The sequence below is a fragment of the Sphaerodactylus townsendi genome, linkage group LG14 (assembly GCF_021028975.2).
Source record: "Sphaerodactylus townsendi isolate TG3544 linkage group LG14, MPM_Stown_v2.3, whole genome shotgun sequence".
Classification (NCBI taxonomy): domain Eukaryota; kingdom Metazoa; phylum Chordata; class Lepidosauria; order Squamata; family Sphaerodactylidae; genus Sphaerodactylus; species Sphaerodactylus townsendi.
In genome coordinates, this window is record NC_059438.1 from 33410937 (window position 1) to 33429825 (window position 18889).

The 18889-nt window shown below is 44.5% G+C and overlaps 1 protein-coding gene across 4 annotated transcripts in view; it reads right to left on the reverse strand.

Moving 5' to 3' along the window:
• Positions 1–18889, reverse strand: part of LOC125443478 (phosphofurin acidic cluster sorting protein 2-like) — an 84465-nt gene that overhangs the window by 55792 nt on the left and 9784 nt on the right. For 2 of the 4 annotated variants that reach the window (XM_048515619.1, XM_048515623.1), the window contains exons 2-9: positions 18485–18572; positions 14318–14407; positions 12580–12705; positions 8127–8289; positions 6676–6749; positions 5240–5320; positions 4501–4560; positions 1841–1998 (exon numbers count right to left, since the gene is read on the reverse strand). In XM_048515619.1, the coding sequence (XP_048371576.1) occupies positions 1841–1998; positions 4501–4560; positions 5240–5320; positions 6676–6749; positions 8127–8289; positions 12580–12705; positions 14318–14407; positions 18485–18572 (840 nt within the window). The remainder of the gene's footprint in view (positions 1–1840; positions 1999–4500; positions 4561–5239; positions 5321–6675; positions 6750–8126; positions 8290–12579; positions 12706–14317; positions 14408–18484; positions 18573–18889) is intronic. The other 2 variants (XM_048515621.1, XM_048515622.1) reach the window with 2 other exon arrangements.

An 18889-nucleotide genomic window follows, 5' to 3' on the forward strand; every position in this document is an offset into this window, starting at 1 on the left:
TGTCAAAGACTTATTTTTTCTTCAACACCTAGTCACAAACTTCTAGAACAAGGCAGAACACAAACTGAAAAATACAAAAATAACATTTTATTCTAAAAATACACTGGGTGTTGTGCAGCGGTAAAATCTGACCAGTTTATGTGATTATTAGAAGCCTTGTCTGTGGAGCTATTGCTCAAATTCAGCATTAAGTTCTCTTTTCACCCAGTGTCATCCCAGGGCCATTGTGGTGCAGTGGTTAAGAGCAGGTGCACTCTAAACTGGAGAACCGGGTTTGATTCCCCGCTCTGCCACTTGAGCTGCGGAGGCTTATCTGGGGAACTAGATTACCTTGTGCACTCCAACACATGCCAGTTGAGTGACCCTGGGCTAGTCACAGTTCTCTGGAGCTCTCTCAGCCCCACCCACCTCACAGGGCATTTGTTGTGGAGAGGGGGGGAGGGAAGGGAGATTGTAAGGCCCTTTGAGTCTCCTTACAGGAGAGAAAGGGGAGATATAAATGCAAACTCTTCTTCTTCTATAGTTCTGACTGTTCACCCAAGATCTCACTGCTCCTGTTCTCATAGAACTTCCAACTTCTGATTTACTATTAGCTGCACTGGGTCACTTTGGGGATGGGAGAAGATTACAGCCTCCAATCCTGCATTCTCCCTGATGGTAACGTAGTCATTCATAGCCTCCATATCTAAAGCAAAACAGTTGCTCGCTGATTTGTCTTCACGGTACAGCCAACAAACTGCTGAGAACCTACTGTCAACTACTCTCTGTCTTCTACCACGGGGAGAATATCTCCCCAATCCTTGTGGATCTACACCAACAACTTAGCACCTTCCAACGTTCACAAAGGAAAAACCAGAGCAGGAACCTTGTTCCCGCGTGCCTTCAGAAGGCGAGAAGTTCCTGAGGTTAGCCAGGTCCCAGCAAGCAGCACTTCACTTAGGCTACTGTCAAGATGAACTGTCAAACCTGATGTCATAGATGGGCAAAGGTTTTGCCCCTTTTCTGAAAAACACCACCCCTCTTTAATGCTGCTTGGTGTGTGAGCGGGAAAGCTAGTAGCCAATCAGATCCCTGGAAGAGCTGGCAGAGCCGGACGAAAAGGAGGAACAGGTGATGAAACGCTGTTACTCTGTCTGCTCCAATCAGTCAGAGTCTGAACCTTCAGATAAAAAGAGGTTAGAAGGATCCTGTTTCAGAGTTTATCTTGTGTGTAAGCAAGCTAAATCAGTAAATACGTGGCGTCAGGGTTTTGCATCTCCAAAGCGTTAGTTGGAAGAGAACTTGTCTCAGGAGTCTTTGGATGTCTCAGAGCCTCTTATTTGGGATAAAGTAGGCTAGCTTGAGACTGTGGTTGTCCCGGAGCCCAGATTCCTGAGGTAAACTAGTGAAAGATTTGTGGTTTCTCACATTTATACTGAGAGAATCCTGATGCTGAAGGGAGACCACTCTTCACCTCACGGATATGAACTTGGCTGCTAACTGCTCTCTACACTCAATTGTCAACTGTAACCTGAAGAACAGGCCCAGCAGGACTGTGTTAATAGCTTCTGTCTTCTTATCAGAACCACCTTATTCCTCAGCCTCTGAAAGTAAATAAAAGTTAACAGTTGTCTTCAGTTTCTGCCATGGGAGTTGAACTTAATATAGTGGGTTAAGTCTGCCAGGAAGAGGGTTGTAGAGGCCATATCAATCAAGCTTTACATCACACTACCTCTGTTTAAACATCATTTTTAAGACCCTTCCCACTAACTCCCTCATTATGCTGCCTTAACCCCTCTCATTCCAGTGACAGTGGTCGAAAGAACTGGTGAAGCTGCCACCCAATGTCAGATCCCCTTACTTCAACTTTGGCTTTGGAGTGCTGAGAACACTTTCGTCGTCTTCCATGTCGGGGCCACTGTCGCTGGGATTGTCAATATCGAGGGTGTCGTACAGAAGGTCAAGGTCTTCTTCCACTTCTGGGACATGCTCAGTTGGATCCTGCTCGGAATCAAAAACCTAGGCACAAATCATAAAACGGTTTGTTCATGAGTTCACCCGACTTCCCCCTTCAGAGCGTCCCAGCAGCTGGCAACTGCATACAATGGTCTGTATCCTGAGGGAAAAAAACTATACAAAATGCTCCTATGGACATATGTTCCCTTTTGGAATGAGTGCAGTGCTTTAGAAAATAAGCTTTTAGAATGCACAACACAATCAAATGTATGTAGAACAATCTACAGCAATGATGGTACGGTAGATACCTACAGTGTATGTTCAATAGGTTTATTGTTTAAAACGTGATAATATCAGCAACAGTTAGTAGAAGTAGAGAAGAAGAGTTTGGATTTGTATCCCCCTTTCTCTCCTCCAGCAGACTCAAATGGGCTTACAATCTCCTTGCCCTTCCCCCCTTACAACAAACACCCTGGGAGGTAGGTGGGGCTGAGAGAGCACCGAGAAGCTGTGACTAGCCCAAGGTCACCCAGCTAGCGTGTGTGGGAGTGCACAGGCTAATCTGAATTCCCCAGATAAGCCTCCACAGCTCAGGCGGCAAAGCTGGGAATCAAACCCGGTTCCTCCAGATTAGATACACGAGCTCTTAACCTCCTACGCCACTGCTGCTCCTATAGTACACAATCATACATTATTAAAGAGGTCATATTCTGTGAGTCCTGTATGATATTGTTTCTGTCCAAATAATACCCTTTTTAACTACATAATTTGTTTTCCAACTCCTATTTTTCTTTTTTCTTGCCTGCTAGATGGCAAAAACTAAAATACATGCACCAATGTAGCACAGGGTTCAGAAGTGCACAACTTTCCAGGATGCACTTCGGAGCCTCAGATAATCAGAAGAAAGTCAGAAACATAAAATTTTTAAGAAATACATAAAATATTTGTTAATTTAAGAAATATTTGGGATTTTGCTTGCTAAGAGGATTTGCCCTTTAAGTTCCATATATACATCAAACAGCACAATTATGTATACTAAGTTATAAATGAAGAAATTTGTGTTAAAGCTGTAAAATAAGTTCAGCTTTACGAATACAAGAATGCATAGATTTAAGTTTCCCCCAAAATTTCCATTTTATACGAGAAACCGAAAAAAAAGATTAATTGCCTGGATTCAACATTTCCAGACTTTTTCAGTATTTCAAACACAGTTGAGGACAATGTTGTTGAGGATATACAATACAACAACCTTTATTAGGCATATAAAAATAGGCTCCAGAGCATTAGTGTTGAGGATATATATTACGTTATATTACCACCAGGCTTTCCTTGCTAGTCCTTCCAAGTGTGATGCAGCAGCAAAAAAGGCTAATGCGATCTTGGGATGCATCTTGGGAGGCGTAACACCCAAATAGCAAGATGTCATAGTCCCACTATTTATTGCTTTTGTCACGCCATACTTGGAGTACTGCATGCAGTTCTGGAGACCTCACTTGAAAAATGAGGTAGATAGTATGGAGCGGGTGCAGAGGAGAGTGACAAAGGTGATCAAAGGCCTGGAGACCAAGTCATATGAGGAAAAGCTGAGGGACTTAGGAATGTTCAGTCTGGAGAAGAGGAGGTTGAGGGAGGACATGATTGCCCTTTTTTAAGTATTTGAAACAACTGTTCATGATGGCAGCAATGGGCAGGGCTTGCAACAATGGGTTTAAATTATAGCCAGAAGGGTGTCAGCTGGATATTAGGGGGAAAAAGCTTTCAGTGAGAGTAGTTCAACAGTGGAATCGGCACCCTAAAGAGGTGGTGAGCTCCCTCCTCCCACTGGCAGTCTTCAAGTAGAAGCTGGACAAACAGTTGCTAGATGCCTCTTTAGGATGCTCCTAAGAGCAGTGGTGGTGGCGGAGCCTTTGGCACTCAGATGTCTAGAAGTTGTGACTACAGATTCCCATCAGCCCCTGCCAAATTGGCCGTATGCTGGCAGGGGCATGATGGGAATTGTAGTCCATAACATCTGGAGTACAAAGGTTCCACCACTGATCTCGAGCTATAGGAGAAATAACTTCAGGTTCCCTCCAGAAGTTCATGGACTACGATTCCCATCAGCCCATGCCAGCAGGGCCAATTGGCCATGCTAGAAGGGGCTGCTGGGAATTGTAGGTCATGAACATCTGGACGGCCTGAGTTTGACACCTATGCTCTAAAGTGATCCTGCATTGAGCAGGGGGTTAAACTGGATAGCCTGTAGAGCCCCTTTCACCTCTCTGAGTCTATGATCCTTTGTGTCAATGTAACTCATATAATATTATAGAGCATGTGCTGGAAAATAAGATACAGGGACCACTAGAGCAGATGGACAGTGCTTCTGTGATCTAAAAATTTTCTAACATTATATTTAGGATAGGCCAGGTGCGGTCACACCATTAATGATGGGAATCGAGCCCTTCGGGGGTGAGGCGGCTTATAAATCTCATTATAAATAAATAAATTAATTAATTAATTAATGTGGCTATAAAAGACGTTTATATACATCTCTAAACCCAAAGCTACACAAAAAAGCACGCTTACCTCTTCTGAGACTTTAAATCTTCTCAACAATGCCACCACTTTTTGCTTGAAGTTTTGCTGCTGTAAATATAAGTGTGATTTATGACTCTGCAATTTTTGTAACCAAGGCACGGGTTAAGTAATTGTTCCCCCACCAACTCCCAGCTTTCCCAACACAGTTTCGAGTCTTACTCTGCAGTCTTAGGACCTGCAATTGCCCCTTGAGAAAAAAATGTAGATATACAAATGCATAAAGGTACGTTTAAATTACAGGGCGATTTGACATTTCTTTTTTTATTTCTCCAAAGGGAACTCTATAGCCATTAGTCAGATAGAGTCCTAGGAAATACGGCAGGATTTACACATCAAGAAGAAGAAGAAGAAGAAGGAGGAGGAGGAGGAGGAAGAGGAGTTTGGATTTATATCCCCCCTATCTCTCCTGTAGGAGACTCAAAGGGGCTGACAATCTCCTTTCCCTTCCCCCGCAACAAACACCCTGTGAGGTAGGTGGGGCTGAGAGAGCTCCGAAGATCTGTGACTAGCCCAAGGTCACCCGGCTGGCATGTTGGAGTGTACAGGCTAATCTGAATTCCCCAGAAACACCTCCGCAGCTCAAGCAGCAGAGCAGGGAATCAAACCCGGTTCCTCCAGATCAGAGTGCACCTGCTCTCAACCACTACACCACTGCTGCTTCAAATTACACATACAAATCCACCATTAAATCAATCAAAAGTAGTAAAATTAATTAATTTCCACCAACCCTGGTTATGGACGGTGTTCTTACAATCGACCTCCGCTGCTTCCTTGGCTTCCCCAATTCATAGTCGTCGTCATCCAAATCCTAACGAAGAAGAAGTCAGCCATTACAGTTTTTATCCATAAAAGCTTAAGAAAGGACATAAGTTTAATCTTCTGAACTCATGGAAGAAAGTTTCTGAGCCCCATCCAAAGGTGGGGGGAGGGGTTCGAATCCACTGGTGGGAGTGGTGCAGGGCTGCGCCAGCAGATTTCCCCTCCCTAGGGCACTCGCCCTGACAGAGGGGTGAATGGCGGGTGGCCACCGCAGTCCTCCCAACTGGTTGGACATGGCACCAGATACAGTACCAGTTTCTCTGAGCCATACCATGGCAGGGGCAATTGTTTCCTTCAGGATCATCTAGAGCAGTGATGGCGAACCTTTTCGAGGCCGAGTGCCCAACTGCAACCCAAAACTCATCCTCACTTTATTTATTGCAGCGCAGCGCCATATTGCAATTCTTAACTCTGGAATACTCGAGGTTTTAGTTCAGAAAACGGCTGGCCTCGAGCGCGTGTAGGTTACTTCCGGGAGTTAGCTTGGTGGTAGTCGGCTGCTTTGCTTTGAAGCAAACCGCGCAACTCTTCCAACGAAATTTATAAATCACAACCCCTTAGGAGGGTGGTTTGTCGCAGAAGCTAAGCCCCATTGCCAGCAACTGGAGCTTTACTCCCAGGTAAAGCGCGATCTGCACTTTAGTTCTTCTTCACATGAAAAGCATCAGTGGGGCTCTAACAGCTTTAACAACAGGGTTACCTACACTGCTTCCCCAAAACTAGGTCTTAGGTTTAATGCTAATAATCGAGGGCAGTGGCCCAGGCCAGCCTAGATGTGGGGGGGGGGGGCACTCTGTTTGCACGTGCCCACAGAACGGGCTCTGAGCGCCACCTCTGGCACCCGCGCCATAGGTTCGCCACCACTGATCTAGAAATACAAAATTCCTGACCATTTTGAGATAATAGGAAGATGGGTTTTTCCATTGGGGAGGGCGTGACATTTCGAGGAGAAATGAAATACCTGCTAAGCTTTCTTTCCTATTGAACCCAAGTTTTTAGCGTTTGAACAACGCAAAATGCATAATTGATACACATTTATTTATTCGGGATATTTCTTTGTTCGAAATGTGGGGCTGAAAGAAAGGTTTAAGGATACCCTGGACTGCCAAAAAGACAAATAAGAGAGTTCTAAATCAAATCCTTAGAACTCTCCCTAGAAATTATTTTCACCAGCTGACAAAGGGATGCAGTCTTCCTGTATGTTGCAGTTTGAAGACTAGTCAGTTCAGTCCATCACCTCTTATGACAATTATGTTAAAAATCAAGGTTTACGAGTATTACTGTCAGCCTAGGTCCCTTACAAAGAAGGATTTATCTGCACAGCAGAAAGAATTTATACAATACCTGCCCCTGCACAGCATCATCACTTGCTTCTTGTTCAGAAGAGAAACTTTCATATTCCTCATCCGAATAGTTGTCTGTAAGAGTCACACAGAAACAACTGCGTGATATTTTGCAGGAAAGACTCAGAAATTGCAACAAACATATAGCATTGAAAGTCATAATGGTTAATAACGGATTCAGATATTAAAAAGGTAATCCTTGAGTCAGCTACCTGAAACGGACTTCTGTCAACACCAATGTCAGGTTGTGAGCAGAGCTTTGACTGCAGTACTGCAGTCTACCACTCCGCACCACAGGGCTCTTTGCTATAGAGAAGTGCAAAATCAGGAACTGTGGGGCTCCACTTTAGGGCTCCACTGTGGGGTTCCACCCTCCACAGAGAGCACTGAAAGCCCTTCATGGAATATACAGGTGGGGGAGCTTGAATGGGAACGGAATGCCAATGGAGACTGAAAAGTGCTCATGGCTACACAACCAGTGGTGGGATTCTAATAATTTAACAACCAGTCCCCCCTCCTCCGCCATGCACCCCCCACCTGCTGTCCACTTACCTGCTGTAGAGGAACTTCTTGTGGAGGTGGAGGGGGGGCAACAGGGCCTTGCTGCCGCTGCTCTGAAAGCCCCCTCGCTTCTCTGGGAGAGGCTGCTTCGGGGCTTTTAGTGCCTCAGACAGCCAGGTGGCAAGGTGCCCGGCTACTCTGGGGCTCTGAAAGTCGTTTTTAACAACCAGTTCTCCAAACTCAACAAAAAATTAGGTACCGGTTCTACCGAACTGGTGTGAACTGGATGAATCCCACCATTGCACGCATCCCTCTCAGAAGGGAGTCCCCACAGTATTCTGCATCCATTGAACCTTCCACACTACCACCTTGGTAACCCTACATAAAAGTATGTCTTAGGACTCTACTCCTGCATTTCTGAACCTACCATAAAAGGTCACGACTTTCTCACCAAGTGAAACTTTAACCAATGGAGCTCCCAAGGCTTCAGCCTTAAGTCACCACAGAAATCTGCACTTCATTAAGCTACAGGACTCCTCATCTCCAAGCTGTTAGGCCTGCCAATCATCATAAATTCAGTTTTTTGTTAAATTTAATTTCAGAAAGCTTTAGTCCTGCCCTCTGGCCAGAAGGAAGACCTTTAAGACTCAGAACAAGGAAAAAAGCACTATGTCTCATAGGATCAGATGATCAAATCTATATTTTCTTCCAATTTTGCACTTTACTGACATACAGATGTTAACAGAGGGCAAGAGGACAACAGAGTAGCTTAAGGAACATCCCAGGGAAATTATGGGCAAGTGTTCATCAGGGGCAAGTTGCACAACTGAACAGGAAATCTCAGAATACCCACCACGTCCCATAGATATGTAACCGACTCCTTGACAGACTGAGCGCAAGGAGTTGTGTTAAAGGCGCAGAATTACGGAATGTGTCCATTTCCAAAGTTACCTGATGACTTTGCTTTCTGACTGGTCGGCACAGTGCTTTCTTCTTGGTCTATCGGCTGACTGGACAACGAGAAGATCCAGATCTCCGCTACTTTGGTTATTGCTTCCTTGATGCTGCTGAAAAGGCTCAGAACTTGGCCGCTTTCTGTTGGGTGCTGCATTACCTGAGACCGAAGACACAAACATGCACTTCAGGAAAATCTCATCAAAGCACTCCTTTTATGCAATTCAAGCTTTAATCTCAAGGGTTTTAAGATGACAAATCCATTTTGTTTCTATTGTCAAGACCAGGGTTCAATTGAGACTATCTCTCCAGGATGTCTTCGGGCATGGATTCAGCAGGTCTCCTAGTCAAAGCCCCTGGTCATTGGGCCATGCTGGCAGGGGCTGATGGGAATTGTAGTCCATGAACATCTGGAGGGCCGTAGTTTGAAGACCCCTGGTCAAGACGAACAGAACTAGGATAGGATGCAAATGAGGTGCTTGTGTCTGGAGGTCACGTAACATGATAGTAGAAAGCGGGTCCCCCCAGTTAGCCTTGATGTTGTATGCATGGGTGAATTTAGGTTTCACTTGGTTCGTTGGGTGTCATAGGGGAGTGGTTTATTTATCTATCTATCTATTTATTATTTATTTATTATATTTCTATTCCGCCCTCCCCAAAAGGCCCTCCCCAAAATACATAAAACAATAACTTAAATTCTACTATTTAAAACCAGTATGGCGATATTTACCCTCCCAGCCCCAGCCCCGCCCACGGGAGGCCTCAATGACATGAGGGTCTGATGACTATCCCAGCTGGCTAAAAGCCTGGCGGAACAGGTCCGTTTTGAAGGCCCTACGGAAACACGAGTGGGACAAAAGAGTATCTCGAGCTATCAGGCTGCTCCCACGTCAAAACTCCAAGCCCATATTGCCCCTCTAGACCCCTCCATTCATCGGGGGAGAATTTGCTGGAGGTTCCCAGCCCTAGACAGGTTTGGCTGGCTACTACTAGGGCCTGGGCTTTTTCGGCCCTGGCCCCTACCTGGTGGAATGAGGTCCCAATTGAGGTCAGGGTTAGGGTGAGTTCCGACGACCTGTAAGACTGAGCTCTTCCGCCAAGCTTTTATATCTTGCCAGCTGGCCTGACCGGAACATCGTGACCTCCCAGGGGTGCCTATTATGGGGTTTTATCACCATCTGCTTATCTATTGTTCTACTGTTGTAGAACAATATGGTATGGTTGTTTATACTGGTTTTATATTGAATTGTTTTATCTGGTTTTATGCTGATGTTCTCCACCCTGAGCTCTATTGGGAAGGGTGGGATATAAATCTAAAAAATAAATAATAAATAAATAAATAGCACATGAGAACCTATACCAAACATTTTTAGTAACAATAAAATACACTGCATATGGCCAAAGGCCAAATTAATAATACAAGGGTTAATGAGAGAACAACCATAAAAGGAGATTAGAGTAAAAGGAGAAAAAAGGGCAACACAGACCAAAACCACAAATCAGGCTGCAACAACTCTGGCTCAAAGCACAACTCAAATACTCATAAAAGCCAATACAAAGCATGAAGCCAGGTGAGCGAGTGACATGTGTCTACGAAGAAGAAAACTGATTTTCCAAGTTGCTGGACCCAAGGGTTAAGGTGAGCGAAGACTGCCACGGAAGATTCAGAACAAGTTAATATTCCACAATGCACAAAGCAATTAGAAGCGTACAAGTGTTGCTCCTGGTTACAAATCTTCAGGAAAGAGGTTACATAAAAGTCCATTGCGGAAGGAGGCAAGCAGGAAAGAAAACTGGAGTTTGCTTTCTTTTCTTTTTTTTGTTTAATAAATTTTTATTGAGTTTCAAATAGTTCATTTGTAATCAACAGTCTATATGGTTACATTAATAAAAGTACATAATAATCCAAACCAGACCAGGTAAACCATAATAAACATGAGTTATCATAGAGGCCAATAGTGGTCTTCTTGACCTAGCTATTTACCTTTATCTTGGGTGTATATCCACCCTGTAGTAATCTCTTTCTTAAATCTTAATAAGTAAACTTATTAATTCAATTAATTCAATTATTAATTCAATTAATTGCATTTTTCACTACCAAATTCTTTACCAATGGTAGCATTGAAAGTACTTTTGCTTTAACATATCATTACAGCTGCCAAAGAACACTGGGTACAGTTGACTGCCATTCTAATACAAAACAAAACAAAAAACTCCGAGTGGATGTGTTGATTTTCTGTCTGATAAACCATGGAGTTAACTGGAAGCACTGGGCCTTATAGAGATGAGTCAGGCAGAAATTTAACAGCTGCCGAATCGATTAGGAGATCGTGATGTACTCATTTAAGAATGTATTTAGTGAACAGTGGAAAGAGAAGCTAGGGAAAAATTGCAGTCACCCCTAGAGACACAGATGTTACACATTTGTGGCGCTGCCTGTCCATATCAGCAATGAAAACACAGATCATCTCTGGAACAGCTGAAAACCAAGCCACCAGTTATCACATGCCACTGTCCCAAGAACTTACGATTCCGTGTAAACTGAGATGCAGTACCATATTTCGGTGGCCCTGCAAAGACAATTTTTTGGTAACAACCCTACGTTTTCAGTGGTATTGGTTTCTATTTATTATTGTGCTTATTATTCCACCCACCCCCAAAGGGCTCTGGGTGGTGTACAAAAGTTGAGATGGCTGTTAGGTATCAGTATAGTTGTAGGTCATATGCGTGCTAACCCAGAGACCAAAAACAACTGATCACACTAGACTACACATAAGCAGTTGCTATGCCCAATCAAGGATGCTCTTGAGCCCCAAAGATACATATGCAAATAAACCAAGCAAAGTATTGTCGAAGGCTTTCACGGCCAGATTCAACAGATTAGGTGAGGTCAAGCTGTGTGGTCGGTTGGTTCGATAGATTTCGTTCCTAATCGCGTTTCTGCCTCGGTGATTCATGGTTGGCATATTCAGGAGGTATCACAAAGAGAAGTCTGTTAACAGACTTCCCTCTGTGATATACCTCTGAAGATGCTAGTCATAGATGTAGGCGAAACGTTAGGAACAAGATGCACCTGACCACGGCCACACAGCCCGGAAAACCCACCACAACCAAATCAAGCAAAGCCTTGGGTTCAGACAGACCAAATGCTTACAGTCTGTCCCTCCCTGTCTGGAAGAAGAGTTCTGATGTCTTATTAGCTGGATGAACGTCACTTCCTGCTCCTACTGCCTGTCTGGAACTCTGACTACATGCATACAAAATGAAACACAATACAATAGGATTACACGCATGGCTATTCCTCTGGTTAAAAAATACTCTATATACAAGTGAGAAGCAGCTGCTAATTTATTCTGTACAGTAGCAGTAAAGCCTGTTGTACGCATGAATACAATGGGTTCTAGAAAGTTGTTGGTTGGAACGGTTGGAAAGTGGTTGGTTGGGGACATCTCCTCCAGCCTTTCTTCCCTACTTGGCCTTGCATCACCAGCTCCCTCCTTCTCGTCCTTCTGTTCCCCTCCTGGCTTTCCACCCCCTTGGCCCCACATAATTGCAATGAGCTTTGGTGTTTTACCACAGGGCAGGCGAGAAAAGACCAATCGGGACTTTTCACTATTTAAAAACATCTGACCATCTCCTGGGGTTGCCAATTGTAGGCTTTGGAATTCCTGGAGATTTGGGAGTGAAGCCTGGGGTGGGACACCAGTGAAATACAGTGCCATAGGGTCCATGCTGCTCACTGCTTCCAGGACTTCCAGGAGTCTCCTGACAGGAGAGACGGCGGGGGGGGGGGGGGGGGGGGGGGGGGGGGGGGGGGGGGGGATGGGATAAATCCAAACTATTATTATTGTAGATTTCACAGCTGCCAGATCTTTAGCTGGTTGTTGGCCTTCATTACAATTCGAGCCTCATTATTATTATACATATAACAACACAGCACAAGTGTCTGGAATTCATCTCTGAATATCGAGTCCTTCCCAAGGACCTAGGATATTAGAGGTATTTGCGTAGAATATGTGCAGTTCCTAGAAGTGCTGCTTTCTGCAGCATGTGGACTGATGTTCTGTCCAAGTTTAGGCTTTCCAGATGTTTTTCAAGATTTCTTGGGATTCCTCCTAGAGCATCGACTACTAGTGGGATTACTGTTGTTCTTTTTTGCCACAATAGTTCAACTTCAATTTGTAGGTCCTTGCATTTTGTGATCTTTTCCAGCTCTTTGTCCTCTACCCTGCTGTCAACTGGCACAGCAACATCTATGATCCAAACATGTTTTTTCTCTACCACTGTTATGTCTGGGGTGTTGTGTGCCAGGTGTCTGTCTGTATTCTAAAGTCCCAGAGTATTCGAGTCTCATCATCATCATCATTATTGTTGTTGTTGTTATATAACATCTATCTTACAACGTTATGTGTTTTTACTCAGAAACCTGGAGTGAAGTACAATGTCTTACCTCAGCCATGTTAACTGATCCTCCTGCCAGAGTCTTGTACCCCAGGATCGTTCTGTTCTTATACCGCTTCCTTCTCTGCAGCATGACCTGAAGCTGATTGCCTTCTCTTTTCAAGAAATGGGGATACTGCGGTTGAAATAAAATTTTTAAGTTTTACTATAACATAAATCATGTTTTTTTACATTTAAAATATTTACATGCCCACAATACACTGTGTAACAGACTTCCCTCTGTGATACACCTCTGAAGATGCCAGCCACAGATGTAGGCAAAACGTTAGGAACAAGATCCACCAGACCCCGGCCACACAGCCCGGAAAACCCACCGGAATCCGGCCGTGAAAGCCTTCGACAATACATAAATACAGGACAGAATGGGATTAAAACAGGACATAAAACTGGACAATGCACGTAAGCTTGGTAAAGAAGAGGTGATCAAGCTTCCATTATGTCTTTGACTTGAGCACTTCTAATAAAAATTCAGTGGTTTTTCCATTTATCCCGCCGTCACTATTATTCAACAGGTGAATAGTCGTTGTGTGCTCCGAACAACTTTTTTTATTCCCTACAGCCGGGACAAGTAGGGAGAGTCTAGGTAGCGCATACCTCGGGCAAGAAAACATAATATGCTCAAGGGTCTCAACAGTATCCTGACAATCTGCACATGTCCTATCTTGAAGTGGAATATTCAACTGTTGGCCCTTAAGAACGGCAGAGGGGAAAGCATTACACCTAACTCAAGTGATGCTCTATCTCTGCCTGGTCACTGAATGACCTAGTGCTGAAGGCTCACATTTTCATTGACTGTCGAATGGGTATGAAAGACTAGGCCAAATATTCCCTCTGCACTTTGACAAAAACGCCAGTTTTTCAGATCTGGAATTAAAGACAGCAGAGGAATAATGATGAGATGGGGCAAGGGTCGGCTTTCTGTTGACGCAGACCATTTGTTGAACGTACAATTCAGTGGTGGGATCCAAAAATTTTAGTAACAGGTTCCCATGGTGGTGGGATTCAAACAGTGGCGTAGTGCCAATGGGGCTGGGCGGGGCACAACGGGGGTGTGGCTGGGCATTCCGGGGATGGGGCATTCCTGGGCGGGGCTGTGGCAAGGATGCAGCCGCTGTGCCGGTCCTTGGGCGGGAAACGAATGCACGCAGGCTGCCACGCATGCCGGTGCACCTCCTGCTAGACTGCTTCAAGTTCTGCGCGCTACTGCTGAGGAGCGGAGGAGGGCGTAACTAAGGCAAAAATTACGTGGCAAAATCACCAATTAGTAACCCCCTCTCGGCACACACAAATAATTAGTAACCTACTCTCAGGAACCTGTGAGAACCTGCTGGATCCCACCTCTGGTCCAATTTGCTGAATGTCCAGATATTTTGCTGAACATCCAGCAGGGCTTAGCTTCCATATGTGCTAGAGGAGAGCACCAACAGTAAAAACTGTCCTGAGATAACCAGACATAAAATGAAGCCCCGTCTCAGACCTTTCCAGGATTTATTGTCTGGGTCTGTTGCAGGTAATATCCAAGTAGCAAAGCAAAGGATACCAGGCAGGAACACACACACGTTTTTCCTTTGAGCCAAGATGGCAACTTAGACCGATAATTCCATAACGGAGTCAGTCAACACGTTTGCAACTAAAACCATCTCTGATGAACCTTCTGTAACGAAGCTGAACTCTTACGATAAAAAGGGCAAAAATAAAGACAGACAGGAGCGGGTTTCCTTCATTACCTGTAGGGAAAAGGTCAGCGCAAGTTCGGTTTCCGTGTGGCCGTTTGAGTGCAGAACAATTTCATGAGACCGTAATATTCGCTTTGAACCCTGCACGGAAAATAAAACATGTCAGGTACTGCTGGTCGTTTGTCAAGCATTCTTAGGAGATGACAAAAGAGACATAATCACCAGGTTATTAAATCCCTTCCTCTACAGCAGAACAGCCCTGCCTCCACTAAACGTCTCACACAGCATGCGATGTCTGAATCTGGCTTGCAATGGATTTTTACTCACTTAATTTTTACTCACTTACTTAATTTACATCCCCATGGGGACTCAAAGTGGCTTACATCATCCTGTTCTCATCTAATTGCCAGCGTGGTGCAGTGGTTAAGAGCAGGTGGATTCTAATCTGGAGAACTGGGTTTGATTCCCCACTCCTCCACCTGAGTGGCAGGGGCTTATCCGGTGAACCAGATGTGTTTCCGCACTTCTACATTCCTTGGGCTAGTCACAGTTCTTCAGAATTCTCTCAGGCCCACCTACCTCACCAGGTGTCTATTGGGGGGAGAGGAAGGGAAAGGGGCTTGTAAGCCACCTTTGAGTCTCCTTACAGGGCAGAAAGGTGGGATATAAATCCAAACTCTTTTTTTTCCTCTCCAATTAAACCTCCCAACAACCTGTGAAGCAGGTCAGGCTGAGAGTGTATGACTGGCCATTCAATATATTGTCAAAGGCTTTCACAGCCAGATTCAACTGGTTGTTGTGGGTTTTCCAGGCTGTGTGGCTGTGGATCTTGTTCCTAAGGTTTTGCCTGCATCTGTGGCTAGCATCTTCAGAGGTGTATCACAGAGGGAAGTCTGTGGATGTAGTAAAGTGACTGAATACCAGCTGATAATACTGTGTCTCTAGAAACAGTATGTAACAGACTTCCCTCTATGATACACCTCTGAAGATGCTAGCCACAGATGCAGACGAAACGTTAGGAATAAGCTCTACCAGACCAAGGCCACACAGCACGGAAAACCCACAACAACCAGTTGAATCCGGCCGTGAAAACCTTCGACAATACAATGAACTATTAATGTTTGTTGCAGGACAGAAGTGCTATAATTTCCTTTCTGAATTAACAGGGAAGAGCAGTCTTTATGCTAAACTACATGTTATAACAAACCTACTATTATACCAGACACAAAAATTAACATTTTAAAGTGGTTTTCATTTTATTAACGTAATTCTGTTTTGTCTCGTCTCCAGGCTTAATTTGACTGTTGGTAGCAGCACAGTATTGTAATATGATTTGACTTTGCAGATGGCTAAAAGAAATAATGCACAATTGCTTACACCTGTCATAATAGCCACATCTTCAAACTGAAGCTGATACCAGTTTGTTTGAATACACAAATTTCCCAGATCAAAGAAGCTAGTCAGTTTCTCCATAAAATAAATATGGTCACATAGAGGTCCATTTATTGTTTTATTGTTGACTCCCGTCAGACAATGGACTTTTTCACATAAGAACATAAGAAAAAGCCTGCTGGATCAGACCAGAATCCATCTAGTCCAGCACTCTGCTACTCGCAGTGGCCCACCAGGTGCCTTTGGGAGCTCACATGCAGGAGGTGAATGAAATGGCCTTCTGCTGCTGCTGCTGCTGCTGCTCCCGAGCACCTGGTCTGCTAAGGCATTTGCAATCTCAGATCAAGGAGGATCAAGATTGGGAGCCATAGATCGACTTCTCCTCCATAAATCTGTCCAAGCCCCTTTTAAAGCTATCCAGGTTAGTGGCCATCACCCCCTCCTGTGGCAGCATATTCCAATATGTAATATGTGGCTGCTGACCTTGTGGCAGGCCCTGCCCCATGGGCCAGCTCTATGTCCTTGCTGGCGCCGGTGGGAGACACCACAAAAATGAGGGGGGGGGGGTAGTGTTGCTGCGGTACCCCTGGGACATGCTCACGGCACCCCAGGGTACCAGGAAACCCTGGTTGAGAATGGCTGCTCCAACCCCTACTTCTGGGATCCCAGCAGGATGAAATCACTACAAGCATTCTCAAGCAGTGCAAAGTCTCCATGGCCAAACTAGAGATAAAGTCAGGTACTGTCCAGTTCAAAGGATGAGAAAGTAGCCATGTGCCCAAAGCAAAAGAAAACTATACATGGTTTCCCACATTGCCGTCTGTTCCTGGCCCACACCATAGTCTCATGGCAAAAACAAACAAACAGGGAAGAGCTGAAACTTTTAACAGGTCTTAAACAGAGTCTCAACACTGGGCCAACTCCTCTTCTAATAATGACAAATAGAGCTGTTGCACTATTTGCTGATTTGACTGCAGTGAAAGATTTTTTTCAAAATGTATTTTGTAACACACACACACACTTCCTGCATCCAGACATAACGAGACTTGGAAAGTTCACATCCTCCCGCCCTTATGTATACAGTGTGGCTCCAGCCAATATAAAAATACTAAGACAATACATGAAAACAAATCCATCACAGAAACACAAGCCTAGCTATAAAAGCATGACACTAAAACCTTACAATATTAACTTTACAACCCATCCATTTATTTATCAAATATTTCTTTGTGCTATAAAATTTGACAAAGCGCTTTGGTTAAAATCTCCAGGCTCTACAGGCCAGCAGCCAGCCTCCCAGCTTCCTCTATATTTACATAAAAGTGTACAGAAATGAGCAACTGTACGTGCTATTTGGTGCTCCCTGCCTAATAAAAGGAAGCCAAGTTTAAAATTGTTATCTCTTCCGGGCAATCCAGCCACCAAAGGGCCTATGGTTTCTTTGCAGATCTTATCGTAAAAAGGACCATTAAAAAAATATGCTGGGTTGAATCAATTTTGTCGAGCACATAATCTACGTTCATGCGGGATTTTCTTAAATTTCTCCTTCAGAACTATGGAAGGCAAGGTATTGCTCTTGGCCAGCATAAACGCTCTTCGTACATTATTAGCTTCCAGGAAATATAAATAGGCTGCCGGAGCAACCATATATCTCATATTGTCTGGAGATAAATAGCCTGGAGGGACCATTAGGTTCGATAGTCTCTCTATATCAGACACTCTCGGCTTGACTAAAGTTTTTGCCCATTTGAGACCCAGGTCTCAAAGGGCTTGTGCGAGAGGCCCATTTTTTAAAGAGAATGTAGGACAGCCTTATGCCAGCTTGACTGAAAATGATTTTGGAGGGTTAATGGGAATAGCCCTTATTTACAAATTAAAAGAATATGGATTTTGGCTGCCACCTTGAGCATCCCAGTTTCCAATCTAATCCATGGGTTCGAAATATATTTGGGCACTTGTTAAGAGTAAGGTGACCAGATGGTCGCCGTTGACAGTCGGGGCGAGGAAGTGGCAGCTATTTCGGCCGGGCTTCTGGGAAAACGCGTTTTGGCTCTGTGACAGGGCGGCAAACGGCAAGCGTGAGAAGCTAATAGCGCTCCTGCTGCCGGGCGCACGGGAGGCTGCCGCACTGCCTTGCGCCCCCAAGGCAGTGCAGCAGCCTCCCAAAAATCGGGACAATTTGTAGAACCCACAGGACGCGGGACAAATTGTCTATAGGCGTGACGGTCCCGCCAAAAGCGGGACGGCTGGTCAGCCTAGTTAAGAGGGAAGTGAGGGAAATTTAGACTGTACCCTTTCAGGGGATCCAAAAGAAGAGGATGAAAGGCAGGGTCCCAGAGAAGACCTGTAAACTAACCTAGGAACTGATTTGGCATTCAAAAGCTTGGAGCCGCTGGGAGAAAAGAGCCTCCTCGAGATTTATAAAATGTAATGATGCTATTTACTGTAAACCAGTGGTGGGATTCAAATAACTTAACAATCGTTTCCGGTGGTGGGATTCAAATAATTTAACAACTGGTTGTTTACAAGCACCATTTTAACAACTGGTTCTGCCGAAGTGGTGCGAACCGGCTGAATCCCACCACTGCTGCAAACTAATATCAGAGATGGTTGACAGGTAAGGGAAGGAGGCAGGAGAACAAAGGAGGCTAAGTCCAAGTACCTCCAAGGCTCACAGTAATTCCACCTGAATGCAGCCATACGTTCTCAAATGTTGACAGAACTCATTTTTCTAGTTTTTCAAGCTAGTTGAAGAAAAGTGAAGCAACAGAATTGTATTAGTGGGCCACTAGGCCAATTTACTGGACTGGATTCGCATCGCATTACCTGCATTTTGACCGCAATTACCACAGAAGTGAGATCTTTATCCAGTTCTTTTAACACCACCAGTTTCTTCAAAGTCAAGCTGCACAACCTGTAAATTCAAGCCAAGATGCAATATTATTCCTGAAAGTAAAACATCAGGCAAACATACAAACATACACGACAAGAATACAAGACAATAAATCCATCCAGGAACAGCCAGAAGGCATACAATGGCCTCCTTTGTGCCTAGTTAAGGCAGTTTAGCACATTAAACGTGCTTCCATTTAGGAAAAAAGAATGCCAGTCACATGCACACACCCCCAACCCAAGCAGCTCGGTCAGGCACAGCAACCACCTAGGCCCCTTCCGCACACACAGAATAACACTCTTTCAATCCACCTTCACAACTTTTTGCAAGTGGATTTT